The sequence below is a fragment of the Heterodontus francisci genome, chromosome 1 (genome assembly GCF_036365525.1).
Source record: "Heterodontus francisci isolate sHetFra1 chromosome 1, sHetFra1.hap1, whole genome shotgun sequence".
Classification (NCBI taxonomy): Eukaryota; Metazoa; Chordata; class Chondrichthyes; order Heterodontiformes; family Heterodontidae; genus Heterodontus; species Heterodontus francisci.
In genome coordinates, this window is record NC_090371.1 from 52,853,801 (window position 1) to 52,880,246 (window position 26,446).

Genomic DNA, 26,446 nt, shown 5'->3' on the forward strand with positions numbered 1-26,446 from the left:
GAATGAATATAAGAACAAGGAACAGTACAGCACAGGAACAGGCCATTCGGCCCTCCAAGCCCACGCCGATCATGATGCCTGTCTAAACTAAAACCTTCTGCACTTCCGGGGTCTGTATCCCTCTATTCCCATCCTATTCATGTATTTGTCAAGATGCCTCTTAAACGTCGCTATCGTACCTGCTTCCACCACCTCCCCCGGCAGCAAGTTCCAGGCACTCACCACCCTCTGTATAAAAAACTTGCCTCGCACATCACCTCTAAACTTTGCCCCTCTCACCTTAAACCTATGTCCCCTAGTAACTGACTCTTTCACCCTGGGAAAAAGCTTCTGACTATCCACTCTGCCCATGCCACTCATAACTTTGTAAACCTCTATCAAAAAAGGATATATGTCTGATTGTCTTAGTTGGTAGGTCCAAATTTGGGCTTGGATCTGATATGCATAGGCATCAAGATGGATATGTGTCTGGCTTCCTGGCAGTTTGTTAGTGAGTATCTACAGTCTTAATTGAAAATCACTGAGTTCAAATTATCTTGTAACTCAATTCTTTTTGTACTAAATTCCCATTTTGTTGTTTTATTTATGTTGCTTAATTGAAATTAGTGGATAATTTTATCTTTCAAGCACAAAGAAACAACTTAGAATTATCAAGAGTTAACTGATTCCCTTGAGGTAGTTGCTGTGTTCATCCTCTTGGTCTAATGCCAACCCTCTCCACTCATCATAGCAGCATAGTTTATTCTTACTTTTGATTGTGATTCAAACATTTAGAATTTTCAACATTCTACATCTGAGCCCAAAGTCTGAGTTAACCTAAATCCCAGTGCAGAGATAAGATTACTCATATTACAGTTAATTCTTTGACTTTACAGCCAAAAGCCTTACTCTTACCCAAAATTACTCTCATCAGTAATCCAACTCTTTGCTGCTAATTGATCCACAGCTTTATACAACATAGGTAGTTACATATTTTTTTTAGATGTATCCCTCTACGTAGAGAAACCTGCAAAAGGACAGACTGCTTCATCTGAAACTAATTTGTTCCGTGTGTGTCCCTGATGGTTTTTTTGATGGATCGTAAATACCCCTTCATGTTGGGATAATGTGACAGCTCCTGAAGGGGGTGAACCAGTCTGGCATTGTAGGCTGTCAGATATACTGATAGCTGGCCTGCTGTGCCCTTAAAGGAGCTCTGCCATTTGGTAAAATGTTATTCAGAACACATAACTGGGTTTATAAATTGAGAGATGCGCAATGCACTTGAACTGCTCTAGATTGAATTATTTAAGAAGCAGCTGGAGGTTGTGATGAAGAAGCTGTTGTATCCATTCTTAATGGGTGAGCTAGGATGAAGTGAATGGCCTTCCTAACCTGTGTCCATTATAATGATTCAGGAATTAAATATCCCTTAAAAAAGACTCCCACATATTTTTCCTCCCCTCCAAACAAAACCTGATTTTTCAGGCAGTTTACAGTTAAAGATGACAGCCTAAAAATTTGGGTATGGGCCTCAAGTTAGGTAGACATCAGGCCTCGGGCTGTGGGGGATGGTGAGAAGCAATGGGAGTCTGGAGAAGATCGATAGCTCGTCGACAGAAAGCAGAGGTGATCGTCAGGGAGGGGTAGAGGCAGCTTGCAGCAACTCCCACTCTTTGGATGTGGGATCAGGAGGAGCAGGAATGCTGTTTCCAGGTCTGCATTCAGGTACATATCAGGACAGTCCTGCTGGTTAGGGGCCACGTTGTCCTGTGCGAAATCAGCATGTGGCGAGGGAAACATTGGGACATTTGAAAATGGGAAACGGGTACTGCAAGATGTGGAGGACCCCAACTTAAAGAAATCATTCTGTTCTTCAAATGTTCCTGCTGCAAGCTCATCTGCCTTTTCCAGTATGGGGTTCCAGTGCCCTTTCGGTCATATTGGAGACTTAGAAGGCTGTTTCACACCTGGACGCAGCCAAGTTTCTAGGCCCACAAGTTAAAGTCTCAGCTGGCACAGCTGTTTGAGCACATTTGGCCGCAGGTGCTGGAGGAGCTGGTCAATTTGTTTCAATGCCTGAGGCAAAGGCATGCTTCCACTGTTCTTCCCTCCCTCCCTGGTGTCGCTGCTACGGAACAAGTATGACAGATGGAATTATACAGAGGGATGGCCTGGTCAAGCCTATGGTAGATTGACAGTGCTACCCTTGATGATGGGTTTTTCCTTATCAAATCTAAACTGGAAATGCAATACATTGATCTGTTCAAAATGTAACCTTTTTCATTCTAAATACAGAACTATTTTGCCCCATAATCTTAAAGGCTATAAAAGGAGATATCCCTGCACTTATTAATGTATTTTATTCATATTGTGCAGCTTTATTCATTCCTTTCAAAGGCTGGCTTAAGGTAGCAGACATTTTAGCCTGGAAATTCCTTGGAGCTGCTTCCATTCCGCATGCGTTACTGCACTGGAAGTGCGATGAAAACCCTGGTTACACATGTAGATTATTCTTTCTTGTGACATTATGAAATGCTGCCATTTGATATCAGGAAAAGGGAATCCCTTCACTATTTCACGATACCACAAGAGCATTTTATGCAAAGTGTCTGCTTTTGGACAGCTTCTAAGTAAAAATTTGAAGTATAAAGTAGGCAACGGGTGACTGAAAGTTGTCAACCTTTGTACTGATAGTCTTGTTATTATATTTAGGATTATGCGGCAATCCAATAGAAGGCAAGTCTCCCCTGTAACCTAGTTGAGATCCCAGATACTTATAGATCTAACAATTCTGCTGAAGCAAGCAATTATTTGTTCAGCAAATAATTCCAGAGATTTTGCCTCCACTACTGTATTTGGACATTTATTCCATATATTAATCAGTCTTTTTATGAAGAAGAGTTTCCTGATATCTTTTTTAAGCTATCTTACTCTAGTTTGAAGCTGTGTCCAATACTTTTACATTTCTATTCCCACAGTTTAATTCAAAGTAATCTCCTGTTTTTTTTATATCCTTAAAAATCTAACATACTTCAATAAGATCAAAATCAGATGCCTTGTTTCTAAGCTGAAACACTGATGTTTCTCCGGTTTCTTATTATAACTCAGACTCCTGATACTGGGGATCATCCTTAGCTCTTCTCTGCATTGCCTCCAGTGACCATAACTGGTATATCCTGAATGAAGCAGAAAAAGTGTGATCATTAGCTCTGACTTAAATTCTACTGTATTGCCATGTGATTCGTCATCCTATGGTTTTGTTGATGGTTCCTCGGCATTGGTTGGACATATTTAGTGTTGAATCCTAGGTCTCATGCTTCTTCACCTTTATCTATGACACCACCTTTCATGGAGTAAGCACACAAAAGCAAAATACTGCAGATGCTGGAAATCTGAAATAAAAACAGAAAATGCTGGAAATACTCAGCACGTCAGGCAGCATCTTTTTTTAATTTGTTTCATGGGATGTGGGCCAGGCCAGCATTTATTGCCCATCCCTAATTGTCCATGAGAAGGTGGTGGTGAGCTGTGGAGAAAGAAACAGCGTTAATATTTCTGATTGATGGCCTTTCTAACCATGGAGTAAGCATGTTGTCTATTTTTCTTTCTATGTGCAGCACTTTACATTGGTTTGCACTAAGTGTCATCTGTCATTGCCATGCCACGTACAACTCATTCGGTATTTTCTAAGCTGCCTCTTCCTATCCATGACTTCTTGCTTTGTGTCATCTGCTAATTTGACTGCTTTGCATTCAGCTTCTGAATCCAAGTCATTTATGTAAATTTGAGTAATTAGTGGTTCCAGTATTGCCTGAGGCACCCAAATCTGTACTTCTCCCACTGTGACATAACTCCTCTAACATTGGGATTGATTTTATGTACCCCCCGCCTCCCCCCCCCAAGGTGAGGTCGGAGGTAGGGGGTCCCATAGAATCCCGATGGATGGCGGAGGGCCCACCGCCGCCCCTTTGACAAACGAATTTGCTGGGGGCAGGATGTCGATGACAGCCTTCCCACCCAGACACCAATTTAGACCCTTTGGGCCTCTTTCCGCCACTGCTGGGATCTTACCAGTGGCGGGGGAGAGGTACCTCCACCACGCGGGGAGAGCACCTATAAAATGAGGCATGCTCCCTGCGAGCTTGGGGGTGGATGGGCGTCCCTCCTCCAGGGAAATCAGTGGCGCATGGAGGGGACCTCCGCCGGCAAAACCTCCACCTCCATGGAAAGGCCTGCCCCTGGACCTCATGCCCACCTCCCTCTCCCCCTTGATGGGGCTTTCTGGACTGGCCCCGGCGACCCCGCCTCATGTACTTGAGGTGCGGAGTTCCAGCACTGGGCCTGGGTCCAAGGCCTCTGCAGTACTGACAGTGGACACTGCTCCCAGTGGCACTGCCAGTACTGCTGAGCTGCCAGCCCTGTGACTGGCCAGCTGCTCTTTGAGGCAGGATCCCCGTCTTCAAAGGGAAGGGAAACTTTGCCTCCAGATCAACAGAGGATCACATAGGGGAAGGGGGTGTGAAAAGGAAGAGGCGGGGTTCCCCTGCCTTTTCGGCTCAGTGCCAAGAGCCCCGCTGCCTCCACAAGATCCCAGCTGCAGTTTCCAAACGTTCAACTCGACTCTGGTGCATTCCTTGGGTTGGCCCTGATTCCCACAGCTTTTTATTTTAACTAATAGCCTTTTGTATGGAACTTAGTGGAACTTCGCTAAAGCCTTTTGAAACATAACGTAAGGATTTAATAATGTTAAAATCACAGGGTTATGCAGCACAGGAAGAGGTCATTCAGCCCATAGCTCTTTAAAAGAGTTATCCAATTTGTCTCACTCGCCTGTTCTTTCCCCATAGCTTTGTAAATTTTCCATTACAAATATATAGCTCACTCCCTTTTGAAAGTTAATATTGAATCTGCTTCCAGGCAGTGCATTCCAGATCAGAACAAATCTCTGCATAAAAAAAAAGAGTTCTCCTCATTTCCTCCCTGTTTTCTTGCACCAATTGACTTATGCTCCAGGATTACTACTATTTTAAACATGAGCTAAAATAATTGCAATGTCATATATAATCTTGAAGTTGATCATATCTTATCATATTCTCACCTTGTGTGTTTAGTCATTTAAATGTGGGCTTTTGCTAGATCATTACGAAATAATTAATGATGCTGACAGAAATGCAAACATCACTTTAGATCATTGCTGTGGAACCTGACTTGTTCATGATTAGAATAGAATTTAGTCCTGCAGGCATAAATCAGGAACAGAAACGTCTGTAGTGGATCAAAATTTATATTCACACATGAACATAACCTTCAATACACCTTTAAAATAAAAAGGTTAGTAAAATTAGTTCAGAGACACTCTCAGGTCCCCCAATGGTGACATCAGTCATTAGGCTTATTTTTGCCCATTCCCAGTCAATGGCAGGAAACGCTAATCCTCCGAAATCTATAGTTTTCAATCAAGATATAGAATTATGAACAAAATAAGATTTCTAAAGTTAGTCACAGTTATTCCAAAGATTAAAACTTATAAAAGGGTCCTGACAGTGACACTCGCTCTTGAATTGGGAATTGATTTTATCTGTCTTCTTTGGAGGAGCAGCATGTGTATAAAACTATAGAATGGAAGATATGACAGTAGAGATCACGCAGGACCATTTGTGCTGGTGGAAATGCAATGCGGCAAAACCTCTGCGTCCCTTGGGACTCAAACAAGGCGTCCACCCCATCAAAACAGCAAATCTCAGACGGCAGCTCTAAAAGAACAGAAGAGCAATTTGGTGATGGTGATCATTGGTCTGTGGTTGGTTACCATTTGTTCTTATTTGCTGTGGCCTTCACTAGGCCCAGAATGGGATGTGCACCTCCCTCTCAACAGACAGGTTCCTGCTGGACCTCACTGGGGCATTTTGAGTGGAATTCCTGAGGAAGACCAATGACAACCCTCAGAATTGCCTCCAATGTACTGGAACAATGCAATTGGACTGATGTGAGAAGGATGTTTCCCACCCCAAGATCACAATTTCCTGGCAGATTAGCAATGCAGTCGAAACCTGGTGGACCAGGGTCCCACCTTAGATTATGGCTGTGCCTGTAGGATTACAGCAGAATTGTGCTCTTGGTGTTTACACAATTTCTACCTGTGTAATAGTTCCATCCCATTCAGACTGGGTCAAACAAACCTGGCAAACTTTGTACAGTGCAAGATCACACAAACACTACTAACTGAATGGCGGTTATTCTATTTTTGATTGTGTTGATTGAAGGAGGAGTATTGGCTAGGATGCGAACAGAACTCCCTGTTATTTCACAAATAATGCCATAAGATATTTAACATCCACCTGAGACATTAGAACAGGCAGATGGGCCTCACATTAATGTCTCTTTCAGTGACTGGCTTCTTTGAAATTGTAGCATTCCTTCAGCATTGCACTGCAATTTCTTTTGGGAGCTCATTATTATTATTTTAAAAGATGGTCCCAAGCATACTTATTGCTCATAGAAAAAGTGGTTAGGAGACCTTTTAGTATTCAGGAGTGATTGTGTAGAAACTGTTATATATGATTTTCAAAAAATGCCAACACAGTTGATCTACAGAAATTCAAACAATATGTTGACTTCGGTTGGGTTGGGCTACATATTCAGGACAGAGTTTTGAATCTTTTCATGTCATAACCTTGACTGTGGCACTAAATTTTCCCCTTTTTACTTTAAAGAACCTGGTGTACACCGACAATTAATGTTCATTCAGCGACCCCTAAACACAGCTGTCCTGGAAGGAAGAGATGGAGTTATGGAATGTAGTGTTTCTGGATTTCCAACACCTACAGTCACATGGAAGAAAGGGGATGAGCTAATTCAGACCAGGTAATTCTGTCCATTACGTTCCTCTCAAAGTCTCCAGCTCAACCATCAGTATTTGGATGTCTGAAAGAAATAAAATCACATGTCCGTCACACTTCATATTTTAGTAGTTCTCTCTGCAATAAGTAAAGAATAATGGACAGCTTCTATTCAAACAGTTTTGATATACTGAGGTTGCCATCATTATATCATCTTCTTCAGCCATGTACTGTTTCCTCATACTGAGCGAGGGTTGCTACAGCGTGTGTTAGATTCTTGAAAATTTCTAACTAGCTCATTGATACTCATAGTCCAATTCCTCAAAGCCCTGTTTTGCTCCTGGCAGCCATCATAATCACATTTTTGAGACATTTACCCTTATTACTGTTTCTCTCCAGCTGCACTCCTTGAGGCAGTACCACACTTGCAGAATATAGGCCAAGTCCAACAACAACAATCACAAAGCACAGAATGGATCAATTGCTAAACAAAGAAAGGGAATCTATTACTCAGCCTTGGAGAACATGATAAGTAAAACATGATTGTTGAGAATTCATCCCAATGGATGCAACATTTATCTGTTTTGAGACTTTGTAATTCAGCATCCTATGAAACAGACATTGCAAGTGATATTGCAAAGGCTGAGAATGACACTCCCATCCTCTTTGCAATTAATTTGGTGCTAGCATATATACACAACATATAGCCAAATTAAATAATGTATAGACGATAAATATGTAACTTATAGGGATCTGAGGTTGCAAAGAGACCGATTCCTGTTGTAGTCACTCTCAGAATAGCATTTTTCATGTAGACCATTTTCAGTACAATTGCATTGAGCAATATTATATAATAGATCAGATGTAGATGAATCTTGCACAAGATCAAAATATTTGAAATGAGAGATATTCCATACATTGTAAAACAGTAAAAATTCCAACTCCCTATTAGCTATCACTTCAACTGCAGTGCAGATTTAGCTTTGATTCAATAAATAAAAAGGAGGTTCAGATTTACATAAGTCATACAAATTTTTAAGCTGATTTAACACCTCTGTTAAAATAGTGAACAGAGCAATTTGATATAAGCATATTAAGTATTTGTGTGATTATATTGGACAGTGTGGTTGACAAGCTCAAATCCTGAAACAGCCAGCTACTGCCTGTTCGGAAAACTCTACTCAACTTCCTCCGTGGTAGGCTGTAGAATAATTTTTTTTTCATCATAGAATGTTATGGCACAGAATGAGACAATTTAGCCTATCATGTCTATGCTGGCCAAAAATGAGCTAATCAGCCTAATCCCACTTTCAGGCATTGATTTCCAGATCCCCACCATCCTCTGGATGAAATAAAATTCTCAACTCATTTCAAATATTTCTACCAATTACTTTAAATCTATGCCCCCAGTCATTGACTGCTCTGCAAAAACAAATATGTCCTTCATATCCACTCTATCTAGGCCCCCCATAATTATATACACCTCAATTAACTCTCCCGTCAGCGTCATCCATTGCAAATAAAACAATTTTATTTATTCATTTATGGGATGTGGCACTGGCAAGACCAACAGTCCTTGCCAATCCTTAATTGCCATTTGAGAAGGTAACATTTCAGGAAAACACCATCAGCCTACCCAATCATTTGCTTTCTTTTTCAATATTTCATTTTAAAAACTTACACCTTTTAAATGTCAGAAAGTTGCCTGTTTCCTTTTTGAAGCCCTGTTTGATCATTTTGTTCTGTTTGTTGATTTCACTAATTCTGAAATTCTGTATATGCCAGAAAATCCTAACCTATCTCAAACTTAACAAATCCCTTCATCATCTTAAGAACAGTCAAAAGAAAGGATTTCTGCTCTCAGTTTTCTGCTCTCAGTTTTCTGCTGCCACTGCTGTTGAAGGCAAACCACAGGTGTCCAGAAAAAAGACTCCTCTTCTTGGGGAGAATCATGAACTCAGCGGAATGGTGGATCAGGGTGGGTTGTATGGATAATCTCAAAGTACACGCCTGCAAACATTAGTCCCATGTGTTGGTGCTCTCATAGATTCGGCACCTACCCTTTTGCACTTAATTCTTTAACACTGAACCTCAAATTGAGTTCTGTAAATAAAAAATTATGTATATCTCGTGGAAGATCTGTTCTTCAATTCTTAACAGTAGACAAATTTAATTGCTTCAGGTCCAAAAAATACTCATTGCTGGCTGGAAGTAACTTGCTCATCAAAAGTGTAACTGAACAAGATGCCGGATTTTATACATGTGTTGCCAACTACGAGAATAAGACAGTCGGTGCTTCAGCGGAGCTCACTGTGATGAGTAAGTTTAATCTGATAATTTATCCATTAAGTAATCCAATAAAAGACTGACTTAGCATGGTGCACAAACACTCCATTAAAAATATTGCATGTTTTAAGCAGCCAATCTTGATCCAATAATGGTCTTTATGTTAATAAGCAAATGGCCAGCTGGATTGTGTAGCAGTTACGCCGCAGAGATTTCAATAAAGCATAATGGTGACAGCTGCAAATTGTTACGCTATGTCCATTTGAATGGTAAGAAATACCAAACAGACTGTTATAGATTTTGGTCTCCCAAACTTGGACTTTATCTTTGAGTCCATGTTGAGCTAACATTAAGATGAAGAGGTGGTGGATACAGGTCTGTCACTAGTTGATAGTGGCAGGAGAAATTAAGAGTAGCATGAGACATTGAAGAATATTGGCAAAATCTAGAAATACTAAATCAGTGTACATTTGAAAGCAACTGGCAAAATGGAGGCAGACAGCATGTCTCATTTGTAAGAGCTTTTTTTCCCCGTTTTGTGAGGTCAAACCTTTTGAGAGAGGCAAAGCTAGAATAGGAGTTTTTAATACTGAACTACAACAGAATGGGAATGACTTTCATCTTTAATGCTTGGATGTTAAACAAACGAGAAAGTTCGGAATGAAGAATTGTACACCCATAAGGAAGCACATCTGATCTTCCTTTCTTTTAACTGAATGGAAAGCAAATTGGGTAGGCTCCATTATGGGTGTGTAATCTCCTAATCTGTTCTCTGAGCTCCACTCAGGTGAGACTTAATGCTCAGATGATAAAGATGAAAATTTTCCTTATGGTATCACACCATGGCAGTGCAGTAGACCTTGGAATAGTAGTGCCAAGGCTTACACCCATCAGCTTAAACATGATAATTTTGGCCATGCCAATGTTGGCAACTCCAAAGTCCCCCTTTACTGATTGATGGTGGTGGTGGTGGGGGGAGGGAGGGTGGTGAGAAGGAAGTGAAATTTGTTTGGTGGCTGGTTTCAGATTGTAATTGGTGGCAGGCCATTTCCCCAACTATTACCAGAAAAGAAATGTTTTGTAGAAAAGACTGCCGAGGTCTATTTGTTATTATACTCTATTTTAGAAATAGAAGCATTTGAGAAGTGAGATTTTATGAAATATCGTATCTGGTACTGTTTGTTATATTCTTATATAAGATTACAAGCCTGCTCAGCACTTTCCTGATATGTGCTGATATTTTAAAAATGAGAAACAAATGTTCAGCGAAGATGACACAGCGAGGCCATTGGAAAATGGCAAATAGAGGGGTCTTGCCTGCAAGAAATGTTCAAACACACAACATGGGATAAATTGTGTCAAAATGATGCTTCACATTGCTTGCATATAACATCTTGACAATTATGTCTCTGTGAGTTCTTGCAACTCCACAAGCAAAATAGATATGCCAGCTACCTTTTCAGGAAGGCAGTGGCACTTTAAATGACCAATTAAAAAAAAATACACTATTGACACATTTGATGATTTTCTATTATTTCTTATCAGGCTTGATAGACTTGATATCACTGAACAGCAATAGGAGCTTTGATTATTATTCCCCTTTAACTACATGATCAACTCATTTGTTTGTATAGATGCACAATTGGTATCTAACAGGTTGCTACTCAGCAATTTTGAAGCTGGCTTATATATATTGAATATTGTACAAAAAGCCTTGTCTAAACTGTTATCATGACTATGGGATTGGAACAACAAAGTCTTCACTGAAATGGTTTGAATGCTGTACTTGTGAGATCTTCATTTGAAAGTCTGAAAGTCTTACACTCATATTCTGTGGCATGTAAGTACTGTGATGGCTTTCACCTGTGAACTATGAGGTCAAAAGCTCTGAAAATGTTATTGGCCTAGAGAGTTATAATGGTGCAGATTATTGCTGGAGTCAGGCATCTTGCTCGAGCACAATCAGATTTTAATTTTTTTTCCTACTAAGTTGGTGAAATTACGAGCAAATAGTGAGGATAACAGGCATCTGGGTCCTTGGTGAACAATGGGACCAAGTGTGTAGCACCTTAACCAATGAGAATTAAGTATTGAGAAGCAATGACTGGAATATTCCCGACCGTTGGAGGCAGCTTTGGAGGCAGTGAGGCGGTCGGGCAGGCGGGCGGGTGTGTGGGGAATTTAGATAGTTCTGTGTCGGTTTGGCTGTTTGTGCTTTGGCCGGAGGTGGGCTCCCAGCAACAACGGCTCCCGACCTGGCAGTGGCGGGTAGCCAATTAGGATGAATACAAGGGCAATTAGCTCATATTTATCAGTTACATGCAGTGCAAGGACACCCTGCTATGTCCACTCCCCAACAGATGAGAGGAGGTGGCTTCACAGCGGAAGGTCAGAGCCTCATAACTTCCCAGGCTATTGAACAGCTAAGGGGCAGGAAATGGCAAGGCTGCTGTCTGCCCATATCGCAGTCTTGCAATTGAGTAAAGAAATCGTGGAGACGGATGTCTCTGATGGCTGTATGCAGTGAACTTTTCATCTGCTGCACCAACGCTAATAACGGCTGCAGTGCTTCCCTGCCACTCCATCAGTCTGGCCTTCAACAGCGCTCCCACTGTTCTCACAGTAAGGACTGCTGGACTTCACTGCAATGGGCATGATGTCCTGTGCTCCTGCCTCCGGAACAGGAAGGCAGTCTCTTAATTGGCTGTCTTCCAGAACATACCCAGTTGGCACACCTCGGACCCATGTGGGGTCAGGACCCGGAAATGGTCCCAACCCTCAATTATTTTCTATGTCCAGAAGATTTCGGACAATGAGGGGAAGAACTGAGAAGGAGGAAGATTTAGGGTGGGTGAATTCTATGTCAAATCAGGTACAGAAAGTTAAAAAGAGATGGAAAGACAAATTGTGTTAAGAGAAAAAAGGGGCAGAAAGGAAAGTGAGAAAAAAACTTCAAATTTAAAACTTGACTTGTTTAAAATCTCCAAGAACTATTCACAATCTGAAGGAATGAGGTCTATATTTATAATTGTTCACTTTCTGGGCAGGCGAGGTTAATTGGCAGTTACTAACAATTTATTTATTCCTTCCTGTGATGTGGGCATCGTTGAGAAGGCCAGCATTTGTTGCCCATTCTTAATTGCCCTTGACAACTGAGTGGCTTTCAGAGGGCAGTTAAGAGTCAACCGCATTGCTGTGGGTCTGGTGTCACATGTAGGCCAGACCAGGCAGATTTCCTTTCCCAAAATGCATAAGTGAACCAGAGGGTTTTCACAACAATTAATGGTAGCTTCATAGCACCATTACTGAGACTAGCTTTCCATTCCAGATTTTTATAAATTAATTGAATTTTGAATTCCACCAGCTGCTATAATGGGACTTGAACTCATGCCCCCAGGAAATTAGCCAGGATTCTAGTTCAGTGATATTTCTACTATGCTGCCATCGCCCCCGCTATATATAAAGGGTATTTGTGCTATTAATTACTCAAAACTTTTTGTGGTGAATTTAAAGTTCAAGTGCATGAAAATCATGGGAGGTTAAGAGTGAGATGCCATTTTTGTGAAGCTAATGGTGAAGCAGCATAAATCAGTCAGCAACTTGTGGCAAGTCACCTTTCACGTGTTATCTCTTCCTCGCCACAAGTTAGTGACCCATTTACACATTAATAATGACATGCATCATTCACCCACAACAAATTTTCTTTGAATTCTGAGCCCATGCTTTTTATATATTGTACGTTAAATGTGTTTGCACTTAAAAGCCCATTTTGGGAAATAGCTTGCTTTGGCTTTGGAAATGTGCTCCGTCAGCCCAGAGTTTGCAAATGCTTCAACCCAAAGCCTACTGTCTTCTCAAGCAGCTTACGTCATGGTTTAGAAATATCCCTGTATTTTACTATTTGATTTTGTATTTTGTCCTGTCTGGGTCAGAATGTGTCATGTTCGAATCCCACTCAAGACAGTACCAGTAAATGTAGTCTGGTGCTCTGGATCTGAACTCTGGATTGACATTCTGTGGGATATTTGCCGATAAAATCCTCTTATCATATAAGACTAATCATTTTATTGGCTGGCATAAAGATTTTTATGCCCATGAAAGAATGTGAAAATGCATAAGCAGGAACATCTAAGAAAGTAAATTACTGACTAATCGGTCAGCCTAGAAATAGTCCTGGTTGACCAGTGTGTAAGTGTCTGTGCAGGATTATAATTATCACAGATCCACTTTTCTGACTGGTTGGGTTCATCTTTCGATTTCTGAAATGGATCTATGCATTTGACAAAATTTTTCACAAAAAGCTGCTCGTTTTATTTAATATTTTGTGTTTTTGGGTAATCCTTGGGAATGGATAAGAAATTGTATGAAAGGGAGAAAATAGTGAATGCTTCTTAAAGGAATTATGCTGGGATGTGGGAAAATGTTAAATGAGAAGATGACAGGTTTCCCAGCTGAAAGGACAGGAAACTTGCCCGAGTGCCATTGTTCATTCAACCACTGGGGGTGTGTGTGAGCAGATTTCGGTGACTCACCTGCTGACTTTTGCCTTCCTCCCCGTGAGTAATTGCCTGTTATAATATTTCTGACACTTGCAAGTTGATACTTTGTGAATAGTGAGCACCAAACCACATCCTACCACTCAGCAGCTGGAGCAGTAATGTGTTTGTCATCTGCACAAGTGGGTGACTCTTTCATTGTTCTGTCATGTATACCTTTCTGTTTCAGTAACCTGCTAAGTGCATGCCATCAATTTGCTATGCTCCATTTGACTAACTTTATAGGCGATACAGTTCTAATTCATTATGCAATCCCGTAGCTCTGTCACCTGATTGTAACACCTGTGCCTGGACAAAGTCTTCTATGTCCCAATTTTCTCTCTTTTTCTTCTAAAGGCGCTAACTTTTCCTAGGCTTCTAATCTCAAAGCACTAGCAGTCCTCTGCTGCTGCGACCCAGTGTCAATGCTTCATGTTCAAGTCCTTATGTATGCTATTTAGTAATGGAGGGCATCAGCAATCATTTCCATCGTGTAATCTCACCCAGTGTCAACACTGCATAACCAATGTGAGTTGTTTTTTTCTCAGGTTTATCCTGATTTAATAAAATTTTACTTCCATGATTGCACTGAATTTCTTCCAAGAGGCAAGTTCATGTGTTTAGCCACTTACCGTAAAAACTAAAGGACCCATGTAGGCATTTGGAATCTTTGATAGTGTAACACGTTCTGTGCAGCAGCATGTTGTAGACCATATGTATAGATGTTTTATTATGCATCTGCATAATTTAATTGCCGCAGTCTAGTAAACATCATGTGCTTTCTATACTCAAGCCAAAATGCACAACACGGTAATGCGTCAAAGTGCCTGCTCTTTATAGCATTTCTCTGAGTTTCATCCCACTTATTTTAACTGTTTGCTAATTGTTATTACAACCTTAGCATCATAGGTCAGTATCTCTATATTGATATGAAGTTGCCTGTGATTCAATTAAGTGGCCAGATGGACCTCCCAGCATGGCACCATTAGGAAGATCACAATTCAATTGCTGGTCTGTGGTCACTTATGTCATCTAAGTTGAAATGCTATATTTGGTTTGGGATTGGATAAAGAACACACAGTTAGGGTCCCTCCTGCTGATCGCTATTCTGTGACCGGTACTGGAAAGTATATTATGTGGATGTTGGATGAATACAGGACCAAGTTTGACTGCAATGCTATCAGCTGTTGAATAGTTTGTGGATAATTACTGTCTGGGCTCATCCATGAAAATGAGTAATAAAAACAAGAAATGCTGGAAATACTCAGCAGATCTGGCAGCAGCTGTGGAGAGAGAAGCAGAGTTAACATTTCAGGTCATTGACCCTTCATCATGAAAATGAGTACTTGAGTGATGTCTGGTATTTGTGCAATTCTATCTTAACTTATATTTCCAACAGCAACTTGTATTTATATAACACCGTTAACATAGTAATTTGCTCCAAGGCACTACAGGAGCATTTTCAAACAAAATTTGTCACCAAGCAACATGAGGAGATATTAGGACAGGTGACCAAAAGCTTTGTTAAAGTGGTAGGTTTTAAGGAACATCTTAAAGAAGAAGAGGGAGGCAGAGAAGTGCAAAGGCTTGGGGAGGGAATTCCAGAGCATAGTGCCTAGGCAGCTGAAGATATGACCACGAATGGTGGAGCAATAAAAATTGGGGATGTGCAAGGAGTCAGAATTGGAGGAGTGTGGAGATCTTTTTTTTTATTCATTCATGGGATGTGGGCGTCGCTGGCTAGGCCAGCATTTATTACCCATCCCTAATTGCTCTTGAGAAGGTGATGATGAGCTGCCACCTTGAATCGCTGTAGTCCATGTGCGGTAGGTATACCCACAGTGCTGTTAGGAAGGGAGTTCCAGGATTTTGGCCCAGCAACAGTGAAGGAACGGCGATATAGTTCCAAGTCAGCATGGTGTGTGGCTTGGAGGGGAACTTGCAGGTGGTGGTGTTCCCATGTATTTGCTGCCCTTGTCCTTCTAGTTGGTAGAGGTCGTGGGTTTGGAAGGTGCTGTCTAAGGAGCCCTGGTGCATTGCTGCAGTGCATCTTGTAGATGGTACACACTGCTGCCACTGTGCGTCGGTGGTGGAGGGAGTGAATGTTTGTAGATGGGTTGTAAGGCTGGAGGAGGTTACAGAGATAGGGAGGGCTGTGTCCTTGGAGGGATTTGAAAACAAGGATGAGAATTTTTAATTCGACCAGGAGCCAATGTTAGTCAGCAAGAGCAGGGATGATGTGTGAACAGGATTTGTAACCTCAGAAGAGGAAAAGAGAAAACTGGAGGGGAAAATGTTGTCTTCAGTGTTTAATTAAGTCACTTTTTCTGTTGAAATTTGGAAACTGTGATTCATGATGCAGATAAGTGTACTATATGTGTATTATATTATCATCATCATCACTCAGCTGCTACACAGTTCATTATGATGAATGTCTAGCTCAACCAATCTCTGCATATTTCATGTTGGGATGTTACCCCTGATCAACCGTAACTATGTATTACTGGCTCTTGAATTCTGGTCTTCTCTTCTGATATTTACTGGTTAATTGCTTGTTACAGCATTGAACTTTATTTCCTCATTGCATGATTGGTCTGTGTTGCCATTTGTGGGTCGTCACGTCATGGCATGAGCTGCACACACTCATACAGAATCTCACCGGCAAAGTCATCTGTTCTTTTCTTGACAATTATAATTCTGCATCAGTCAGTGGTCATATGACTATTTCTTTTCTTTCTTTTGGGCCTCCTTATCTCGAGAGACAATGGATATGCGCCTGGAGGTGGTCAGTGGTTTGTGAAGCAGCGCCTGGAGTGGCTATAAAGGCCAATTCTAGAGTGACAGGCTCTTCCACAGGTGCTGCAGAGAAATTTGTTTGTCGGGGCTGTTGCACAGTTGGCTCTCCCGTTGCGCCTCTCTTTTTTTCCTGCCAACTACTAAGTCTCTTCGACTGCCACATTTTAGCCCCGTCTTTATGGCTGCCCGCCATATGACTATATTTGTCTTATTAATGGATCAAAGAAATAATGCAGTAACCAAATTGTACCCAAAAATATCCTCTCAGAGTGAGGAATAAAATTGACTTCTGTCATCTTGCTTAGCAGCAGCTGTACCTATCTGACCTATTTAAGATAATCATCAAGAAAAGAATGAACCTGGATTTATTTAGCCCCTTCCTCATCCTCGGGATGTCCACAAAGCACTTTACAGCCAATAGGTTACTGTTGAATTGTAGTCACGGTTGCTTTGTAGGCAAACACCGTATACAATTTGCACACAGCAAGTTCCTACAAACAGCGATGAGAAGAATGACTTCTTATTCTGTTACTGGTGTTGGTTGAGACATACATATTGGCCAGGAAACTGGGAGAATTCCACTCTGCTTCTTTGAATAGTGTAATGACATCTTTTACGACCAACTGAGAAAACAGTTGGGACCACAAGTTAACATCAATTCTGAAAGACAGCACCTCGAAAAATATAGCACTCCCACATTACTGAACGGAAGTGGGATTGAACCTTAGTGGGCTTGGCTTCCTGATGCAGGGGAGAACATGCTTCCACTGAGCTAAGGAAGACAACAACAAAAAGGAGAGGTTAGAAAAAAAATTCCTTTACACAGAGTCTAGGTGGCTCATGGGGTGAATAGCACCTGCTCGGATGGGCTAAATGGCTAAATGCTATAACATTCTACAATACATTTGGTCAGAAAGCCCCCAGGAAAGGGAGTGATAAACCAAGTCAGAGGGCTGAGGTTGGGACCAGAGGCGGACGGAGCCCAGAAATCATGAGGCCAGCCAGTGTGCTGGTTTCCCGACGTTAAAAGTTTTGTTAACCAGGGGTTTTTAAGTCGGCCTACAGTTTCCTGACATGACGAGGGGATAGGTTAACTCCCTGAAGGCGGGAACCCAGTAGCAGGCTGGGGTCTAGCGCTCCTGGAAGGTCTTCAGGCCCTCTCAGCCTGCCTGGGTGGGGTTGCAGCCAAAGGCCACCATGTAGAGGGGCACCCTCCCCCCTCCATGCACAGTGGTGGCCTGGTTGCTTTTTGTATGTTTTAATTAAAATTTTAGAAAAGTGGCTGAGAGGGCACCTTCTTGTTGAAGCGCCCTCTCAGTTTTTTACTTTTTACCAGCTGGCTGGTCCTCTGAAGCTGAAAGGCCTCTGATTGGCCCTGCAGCTTCGAGAGCCCGCCCACGTGGACAGGGAGCTGTCTCTATGACAATTAAGGGAGTGCCCTGGTCAAAATTCCAGATCAGTGACTGCTTTACCCCGGAAGTGGTTTCAGAACCCGGCAACCGCCCCGGCTCCTGTTTCCTGCCCTCAAAGTGAAATTTCAGCCGAGAGTTCTTGCTCCTGATTGGTATGCAGTAATCTGTGCTAGGAAGTGCAAAACCACTTCAGTGAGATACTTGAAGCCTGGTAATCCCTCTGGAACTGAACCCCAACATGACATAGTGGTTATAGGAGAGCAGCAGATAAAAAATCAAGTATGAATTCCCCCACCATATTAGGAGGACATTCATTTTGTGAATTGCCTGTAGAGCTGTGATGTGCCTTTTGGATGAGATGTTAAAATAAATCTAAAAGAATGGCAGCAGGAGCTGAGAGCACGGAGATTTAAAAAGAGCTGGAGCTGAGAGCACGGAGATTTAAAAAGAGCAGGAGCTAAGAATCAGAGCGGAGATTTATAAAGAGTGGGAGCTGAGAGTCAGACTTGAAATAAAAGTGATTGGTTGGTGAGTATTTTTCTTTTTCTCTCTCTAAATTAGGGCATTCATTCAAACTAGGAGCCACGAAATTAAAAAATTCAATAGGGGTAAATGTAACAATATGTGAATTAATAATGAGTATTAGCACAGAGCAAGTCTAGAGAGATTAATTAAAAATAATCATTTCTACATGGTATGAGCTACATTCTAAAAGAGGGACGAGAGAATATTTAGGTCATGAATGCATAGCTGAGACTTGTTGCTTGCAATTGCTGTGCCATGTGGGAACTTCAGGATACTTCATGTGTCTTGGGTGACCATGTGTATAGGAAGTGTCTCCAGATGCTTGAGCTTGAACTCAAGGTTTCTGAGCTTGAGGGGCAGCTGGAGTCACTGCGGAGCATCAGAGAGGATGAGAGTTTTCTGTATTGTACATTCCAGGAGAGGTCAGGATAGTAGTGATGTGGCCATCCGGAAAAGTAGAAAGAGGACGAAGAGGCACAAAGTGCAGGAGTCTTCGGGTGGCTGCCACTCTCAAATCAGTACTCAGCATTGGAGAGTGCTGGGAGTGACAACTCTTTGAAGGAGTGCAGTCCAGACCAAGGCACAAATGGGCGTGGGACTGCACAGGAACCGCAAAGTGTAGAAATGCAGTCATTGTAGGAGATTCCAGTTAGGGGGACAGGCAGGCATTTCTGTAACCATCACCACTGGCTGAATTTTGTTCAGCTCCCAATGTCGGTGTCAACTCTACATGTGCAGTATTGGGTGGGGGAAGGTCACATATTAAATGTAAGAGTTTTTGAGGGAGGAACAGGGCGGCCATTTATTTTCTTTGTATTGGGTGGGGAGGGGGTGGGGGTGGGGTTGGTGAGGTGGGTACGAGCTTCATATCATATTGGCATGGCAACAAAATAGTTAAAACAACTAAATGTTTGTGTGCAATGAAAAATAAACTAAAAACGTACTCCTGAACTAAGAGCCATACACTGTCTTAAGTAAAACTGAATTTAAAAAAATAAAAACAGTTGAGGGGAGCTGAATTATTATTATTATTAATGAGAGGTTATAAGAACTTTAATAAATTATAATAATGAGAAATAAGGACTATCTCCTCACCCATCCCTCCCTCAAGTTGAAGCCAAATATACAGATCACATCTTTTTTTTCTGACTGAAATAACTTTTATCAGTACCTTGACTAATTTGCAAAATAAACAGTTTTTTGGTGGAATCGGTACGGGCTTCAACTGTGCAGGCCTTTAAAAATGGTGCCAGCACCTGCGCAGTGGCAGCTGACGCCTTTTTTCGGCTTCACAGAGCCCACCCCCCCGTTACATGACTCGGAGGGTGGACCACACAGTGTGTGCACATGAGCTGCCGCACACTAGATCACAGCGGCACAGCGGGAAATTAAAATCCAGCCCCATGAGTCCTACATGGGTGTTGCCTCCCTGGTGCTTGGGTAAAGGACATCAGGGAGAGGGTGCAGGATATTCTGCTGGGAGCCCCACCTAATCCAGCCCAATAGCACCGTTCTAAAGAGTGTGCAGCGGCAGATGGACTTGCGGGGGGGTTCATCTGTGTAGATCTTTGAAGGTGGCAGGACATATCAAGAAAGTAATTAGCAAAGCATATTGGATCTTGGGCTTCTGAAATAGAGGGATTGAGTACAAAAGCAGGGTGGATATGTGGAATCTTTATAAAGCTCTGATTAAGCCAAGACTGGAGTATTGTCTCCAGTTATGGCCACCGCACTTTTGGAAGGATGTGAGGGTCCTTGAGAGATTTACCAGAGATGAGAAATGTTATCTACAAGGCTAGGTTGGAGAAGTTGGGATTGTTCTCCCTGGATCAAAGGAGATTGAGGGGAGTAAAAACGGAAAGTGCTGGAAAAACTCAGCAGGTCTGGCAGCATCTGCAGAGAGAGAAGCAGAGTTAACATTTCAGGTCTGTGACCTTTCATCAGAACAGCTCATCAGAGATTGAGGGGACATTTGATAGAGGTGTACAAGATTATGACAGGTTTTGATAAGGTAGACAAAGAAAAGCTGTTCCCATTAGCTGATGGTACAAGGACTAGGGGACACAGATTTAAGGTTTGGGCAAGAGATGCAGGGGGAATGTGAGGAAGAACTTTTTTGCACAGTGAGTGTAAATGACGTGACCCTCGCTGCCTACGAGAGTGGGGGAATCAGCAATGATTCATGATTTTGAAAGGAAATTGGATGGCCACCTGAGTGAAATAAATTTGCAGGGCTCTGGGGATACAGCAGTGGAATGAGACTGACTGGATTGCTCCAAAGAGAGCTGCATGGACTCAATGGGCCGAATGGCGTTCATCTATGCTGTCATGACTCTATGGGCTGGATTTTATTCAGGTGGCAGGATCTTGACACCAGGCCAGAAAGGCGAGGAGAACACCGCCTCGGCTGTTTGGGGGACCTCCGGCTGCATTTTACGATGCTCAGGCAGTTAACTGCCCAGTGCCAGGATCCCCATCCCTTTGGATGGGGATCCTGCCTCCAAGAGCTGCCGGTCAATCTAGCAGTGGCTACTGCTGGTACTACAGTAGGCCCAGGATCAGGAGCAGCCCTGGAGCACCAGATTGCAAGTAAGTGAGCCTGGTGACGGTAGGGGTGGGGGGGTGGTTGTTGAAGGCAGGGGGCCCTCCATGGTACGCAGAATTCTCAAGCAGGAGAGGCCCCTCCCCATGCAGCCTACAGGGAGGCCACTTGGTATTAATGGGCAGCCTCCCCACATGGCAGACGGCCCCTTGCTGCTGGTAAAATATTAATGGCGGTGGTCGCTAAGGGCCTCAATTGGCCTCTGGGTGGGAAGGCTGTCCTCGGCCTTCCCCGTCCCTGATGAAATTGAATGTGGAAAGGTGATGGGCACTGTACACCCTCATCTCCCCCCGCCCCCCAGCCTTCCCTCGCTATTTTATGGGCCCCCACACCACCCTACCCATCCCTGGAAGACTGATAAAATTCAGTCCTGTGACTGTCTGACTCTATATTAAATCAAGGCCCCATCCGTCCTCTCAGATGGATGTAAAAGATCCCATGGGACTATTTGAAAAGCGACAAAGGAGTTCTCTTCGGTCTCCTGCCATATACTTTGCTAAAACAGATTAGCATATTGCTTTTTGTTGGACCTTGCTGTGCACAATTTGGCTGCCGCATTTCCTACATTAGAGTAATGATGATGTTTCAAAAGTACTTAATTGGCTGTAAAGTGCCAAAGTGCTTTGGGACATCCTGAGGTCATGAGAGGCGCTATATAAATCCAAATTCTTTTTTAAGACACTACATAAATGCAAGTGTTATAATCCACTGTTAGTGGACAATCTTATAAACCGGCAGTTTAACGCAGACAGTGTGTTGATCTTTGAGTCTCATCTACTTTTGGTGAACACACTTGATTAGACCATGCACGGTTCTTAACAACGGAGGTAGAAATTGGTTTGGAGACCGTTTGGAACTGCAGAAAATAACTTTATTCAACATTGATTCAATCAAAGAGAAGTCAGCAAGCTGTCACACACTGTGAACTGGAGGAAGAGAATGATTGATAGTTCCTCTAATTCAAGTGTTGCAGTATGCAATCAGAAAAAGCCAGATCACTTAATCCTCCCCAGATGCACTTAAACGTATAGCACCCTAACAGGAAAAAAAAATGATTGTTACACAGTTGTTGCACTGAAACCTATATTTCTTGATTAAAGATTATAAATGACTATATGGTTGGTTGTGCAATGTTTTGGAGCTCCAATACACTTTGTCATGTTGTAGCAGGCCATTGTGTAGCTGGGTGAAGTGGAGGTGAGACATCTGATTCTCAACCAGGTGAGTTATCACAGGAAGACTCCAATATGATTCTTGGGTTGTGCAGAGCTTATTGTATCAGCCAGGGTAGCAGTACAAGAAATCACGATTGACTTTAGTGCCATAGGATATGAGAAGGAAAATAAAGCACAGCCAGGCTTCCTTCTTTGGATTATCTGCAGTACACCCTCTGAAAAATGCAGTTGTTTTAGAGTTCAGTTAAGAACTGGATTGCACTTGGCTATGTCAATCTCTACATTGTGTATGATGAAAGCTGCATGAGTGAGGTACCAGAGCATGCCTTTTTCTTTATTCTTTCAGAGGATGTGGGTGTTGCTGGTTAGGCCAGCATTTGCTGCCCATCCCTAATTTCCCTTGAGAAGGTAGTGGCAAGCTGCCTTCTTGAACCGCTGCAGTCCATGTGGTGCCGGTACATCAACAGTGCAGTTATGAAGGAAGTTCCAGAATTTTGACCCAGTGACAGTGAAGGAACAGCAATATAGTTCCACGTCAGGATGGTGTGTGGCTTGGAGTGGAACTTTCAGGTGGTGGTGTTCCCATGCATCTGCTACCCTTGTCCTTCTAGGTGGTAGAGGTCACCAATTTGGAAGGTACTGATGAAGGAGACTCACTGAGTGACCTGGTGCCCAAGAACTATCCCACAGCATGAGTGAGTCCCTTATGGGGAAAGGAAGGGAGAAAATGAGGAGCGGAGGGGAACCTAAACTTGAACGAGCAGGGCTTGAGAGGGAGCACAGTGAGACCAGCGGCAATGTAAAGGAGTGGGCCATAGAGAGAGCACAGTGAAATTGGCGGCAGTATAGAGGAGTGGGCCATAGAGAGAGCACAGTGAAATTGGCGGCAGTATAGAGGAGTGGGCCATAGAGAGAGCACAGTGAGACAAGCGACAGCATAAAGGAATGGGCCATAGAGAGAGCACAGTGAGATAAGCGACAGTATAGAGGAGTGGGCCATAGAGAGAGCACAGTGAGACAAGCGACAGTAAAAGGGAGTAGGCCGTAGAGAGAGCACAGTGAGACAAGCGACAGTATAAAGGAGTGGGCCATAGAGAGAGCACAGTGAGACAAGCAACAGTATAAAGGAGCAGGCCTGAGAGGCAGCACACAGAGACTAGCAGCAATATAAAGGAGCAGGCCTGAGAGAAATACAGTGAGACCGGCAGCAGTATAAAGGAGCAGGCCTGAGGGAGCACAGTGAGACCGGCGGCAGTATAAAGGAGCAGGCCTGAGGGAGCACAGTGAGACCGGTGGCAGTATAAAGGAGCAGGCCTGAGAGGGAACACAGTGAGACCAGCAGCAATATAAAGGAGCAGGCCTGAGAGAAATACAGCGAGACCGGTGACAGTATAAAGGAGCAGGCCTGAGAGGTAACACAGCGTGACCAGCAGCAGTATAAAGGCACAGGCCTGGGGGAGCAAAGCGAGACGGTGGCAGTATAAAGGAATGGGCCATAGAGAGAGCACAGTGCGAATGGCGGCAGTATAGAGGAGTGGGCCATTGAGAGAGCACTGTGAGACAAGCGACAGTATAAAGGAGCGGGCCAAGGTGGATCACAGCGAAACCGGTGGCAGTGTAAAGGAGCTGGCTCGAGAGGGAGCACAGTGAGACCAGCAACAGGATAAAGGAGCGGGCCTGAGAGGGAGCACAGTGAGACCGGCGGCAGTGTAAAGGAGCGGGCCTGAGAGGGAGCACAGTGAGACCGGCGGCAGTGTAAAGGAGCGGGCCTGAGAGGGAGCACAGTCAGACCAGCAACAGGATAAAGGAGCGGGCCTGAGAGGGAGCACAGTGAGACCAGCAACAGTATAATGGAGCAGGCTTGAGAGGGAGCACAGTGAGACTGGTGGCAGTGTAAAGGACTGGGCCTGAAAGGGAGACATTGACAGATTGCATTCCAAAGTAAATCCGTGTCACGTCACAGGGAAGAAGATAAGTGATTGGTGAGTATTTTTCTCTTTCCTCTCACGAAACATAGGGTAATGGTTCAAAGCTGAGAGATTAAAAATATTCAATTGGTGTTGTTATAACAGTAAGTATTGTAATAAGAGTATAAGCACAGATATGGAATGGAGGTATTAATTAAAATGGATAGTTTAAGTAGGGTACTAAATAGATTGTTTAAATAGGAAATAGAGGGTTTTTGTTTAGATCATAGAATATTTTTAATGCAGAGGGAGATATATTCTTGATAAGCAAAGGGGTGAAATGTTATTGGGAGTAGCCAGGAATGTGAAGTTGAGGTTACAATCAGATCAGCCATGACCTTATTGAATGGTGGAACAGGCACGAGGGGCTGAGTGGCCTACTCCTGCTCCTAATTCACATGCTCGTATGTATGGACAGCTCTGACCTGTTGCTAGCAATTCCTGCATCATGTGGGAACTTCAGGACACTTCATGTAACTTGAGCGACCACGTATGTAGGAATTGTGGCCAGCTGCTACAGCTTGAGCTCAGGATTTCCCAGCTTGAGGGCAGCTGGAGTCACTGCGGAGCATCAGGGAGCAGGAGAATTTCCTGGATCATATGTTCCAGGAGGTGGTCACCCCACAGGCAGTAGGGGTTCAGGAGAGTAGACTCGTGGCCATCTGGAAGAGTAGCAACAGGCAGCAAGTGCAGGAGTCTTCAGGATGTGTGTCACTCTCAAACCGGGCCTTCCTGGTGCCAGGGTAAAGAACATCATGTAGAGGGTGCAGGGGCAAGGGAGTGAGCCAGAAGTTGTGATACATGTTGGTACCAACAACATAGCGAGGTCAGGTATTAAGGTCCTATGGTCAGATTTTCAGGAGCTAGGGAGGAAGTTAAAGAGTAGGACCTCGAAGGTAGTAATCTCTGGATTACTCCCAATGCCATGCAAGAGTAGAAATAGGAAGATAGGGAGGATTAATGCATGGCTTGAAGCATGGTGCAGGAGGGAGGGTTTCAGATTCTTGGGGCATTGGGACCAGTTCTGGGGCAGAAGGCACTTATTCAAAAGGGACGGGTTGCACCTTAATAGGATTGGGACCAATGTCCTCGCAGGGAGATTCACTAGTGTGTTTGGGAGGGTTTAAATGAAATTGGCAGGGGGATGGGCACCAGTATAAAGAAGTAGAAAAGAGGAATAAGGTGCATAATGTAATAGTACATTAGAACATTAGAACATTACAGCGCAGTACAGGCCCTTCGGCCCTCGATGTGCGCCGACCATCTGACCTACACTATTCCATTTTCATCCATATGTCTATCCAATGACCACTTAAATGCCCTTAAAGTTGGCGAGTCTACTACTGTTGCAGGCAGGGCGTTCCACGCCCCTACTACTCTCTGCGTAAAGAAACTACCTCTGACATCTGTCCTGTATCTTTCACCCCTCAACCTAAAGCTATGTCCCCTCGTGTTTGCCATCATCATCCGAGGAAAAAGACTCTCACTATCCACCCTATCTAACCCTCTGATTATCTTGTATGTCTCTATTAAGTCACCTCGCCTCCTCCTTCTCTCTAACGAAAACAACCCCAAGTCCCTCAGCCTTTCCTCGTAAGACCTTCCTTCCATACCAGGCAACATCCTAGTAAATCTCCTCTGCACCCTTTCCAAAGCTTCCTATATATTTCCTTCCTATAATGCGGTGACCAGAACTGCACGCAATACTCAAGGTGCGGCCTCACCAGAGTTTTGTACAGCTGCATCATGACCTCGTGGCTCCGAAACTCGATCCCCCTACTAATAAAAGCTAACACACCAGATGCCTTCTTAACAGCCCTATTAACCTGGGTAGCAACTTTCAGGGATTTATGTACCTGGACACCAAGATCTCTCTGCTCATCTACACTACCAAGAATCTTCCCATTAGCCCAGTACTCTGCATTAGTGTTGGACAGTACCACAGAGGGGAGTGGACTGGAAAGGAGGAATGCAAAGACACATGTATGTAAACACACAAAGTGTGGTGAATAAGGTTGGTGAGCTACAAGCACAAATGGCAGTATTGTGGTATGATGTAGTGGCGATAATGAAAACATGGCTTAAAAATGGCAAGGACTGGGTGCTTAATATACAAGGATATAAAGTGTTCAGAAAGATAGAGAAGGAAAAAAGGGAGTGCGTTGGCAGTACTGATTAGGGAAGACATTGTAGTGTTGGAAGGGAGGATGTCCTTGAGGGGAAAGGACAGAATCCTTTTGGTTCGAGTTGAGAAGCAAAAAGGGTATGATCACGCTACCAGGGGTATTCGATAGGCCTCCAAATAGTGAGAGAGAGATAGAGCAAAT

At 43.3% G+C, this 26,446-nt stretch overlaps 1 protein-coding gene across 1 annotated transcript in view; it reads left to right on the top strand.

Annotated features, from left to right (window-relative positions):
- dcc (DCC netrin 1 receptor) overlaps positions 1–26,446 on the top strand; it is a 1,023,267-nt gene that overhangs the window by 360,236 nt on the left and 636,585 nt on the right. The window contains exons 6-7 of the mRNA XM_068054526.1: positions 6,696–6,846; positions 9,004–9,140. Coding sequence (XP_067910627.1) covers positions 6,696–6,846; positions 9,004–9,140 — 288 coding nt within the window. The remainder of the gene's footprint in view (positions 1–6,695; positions 6,847–9,003; positions 9,141–26,446) is intronic.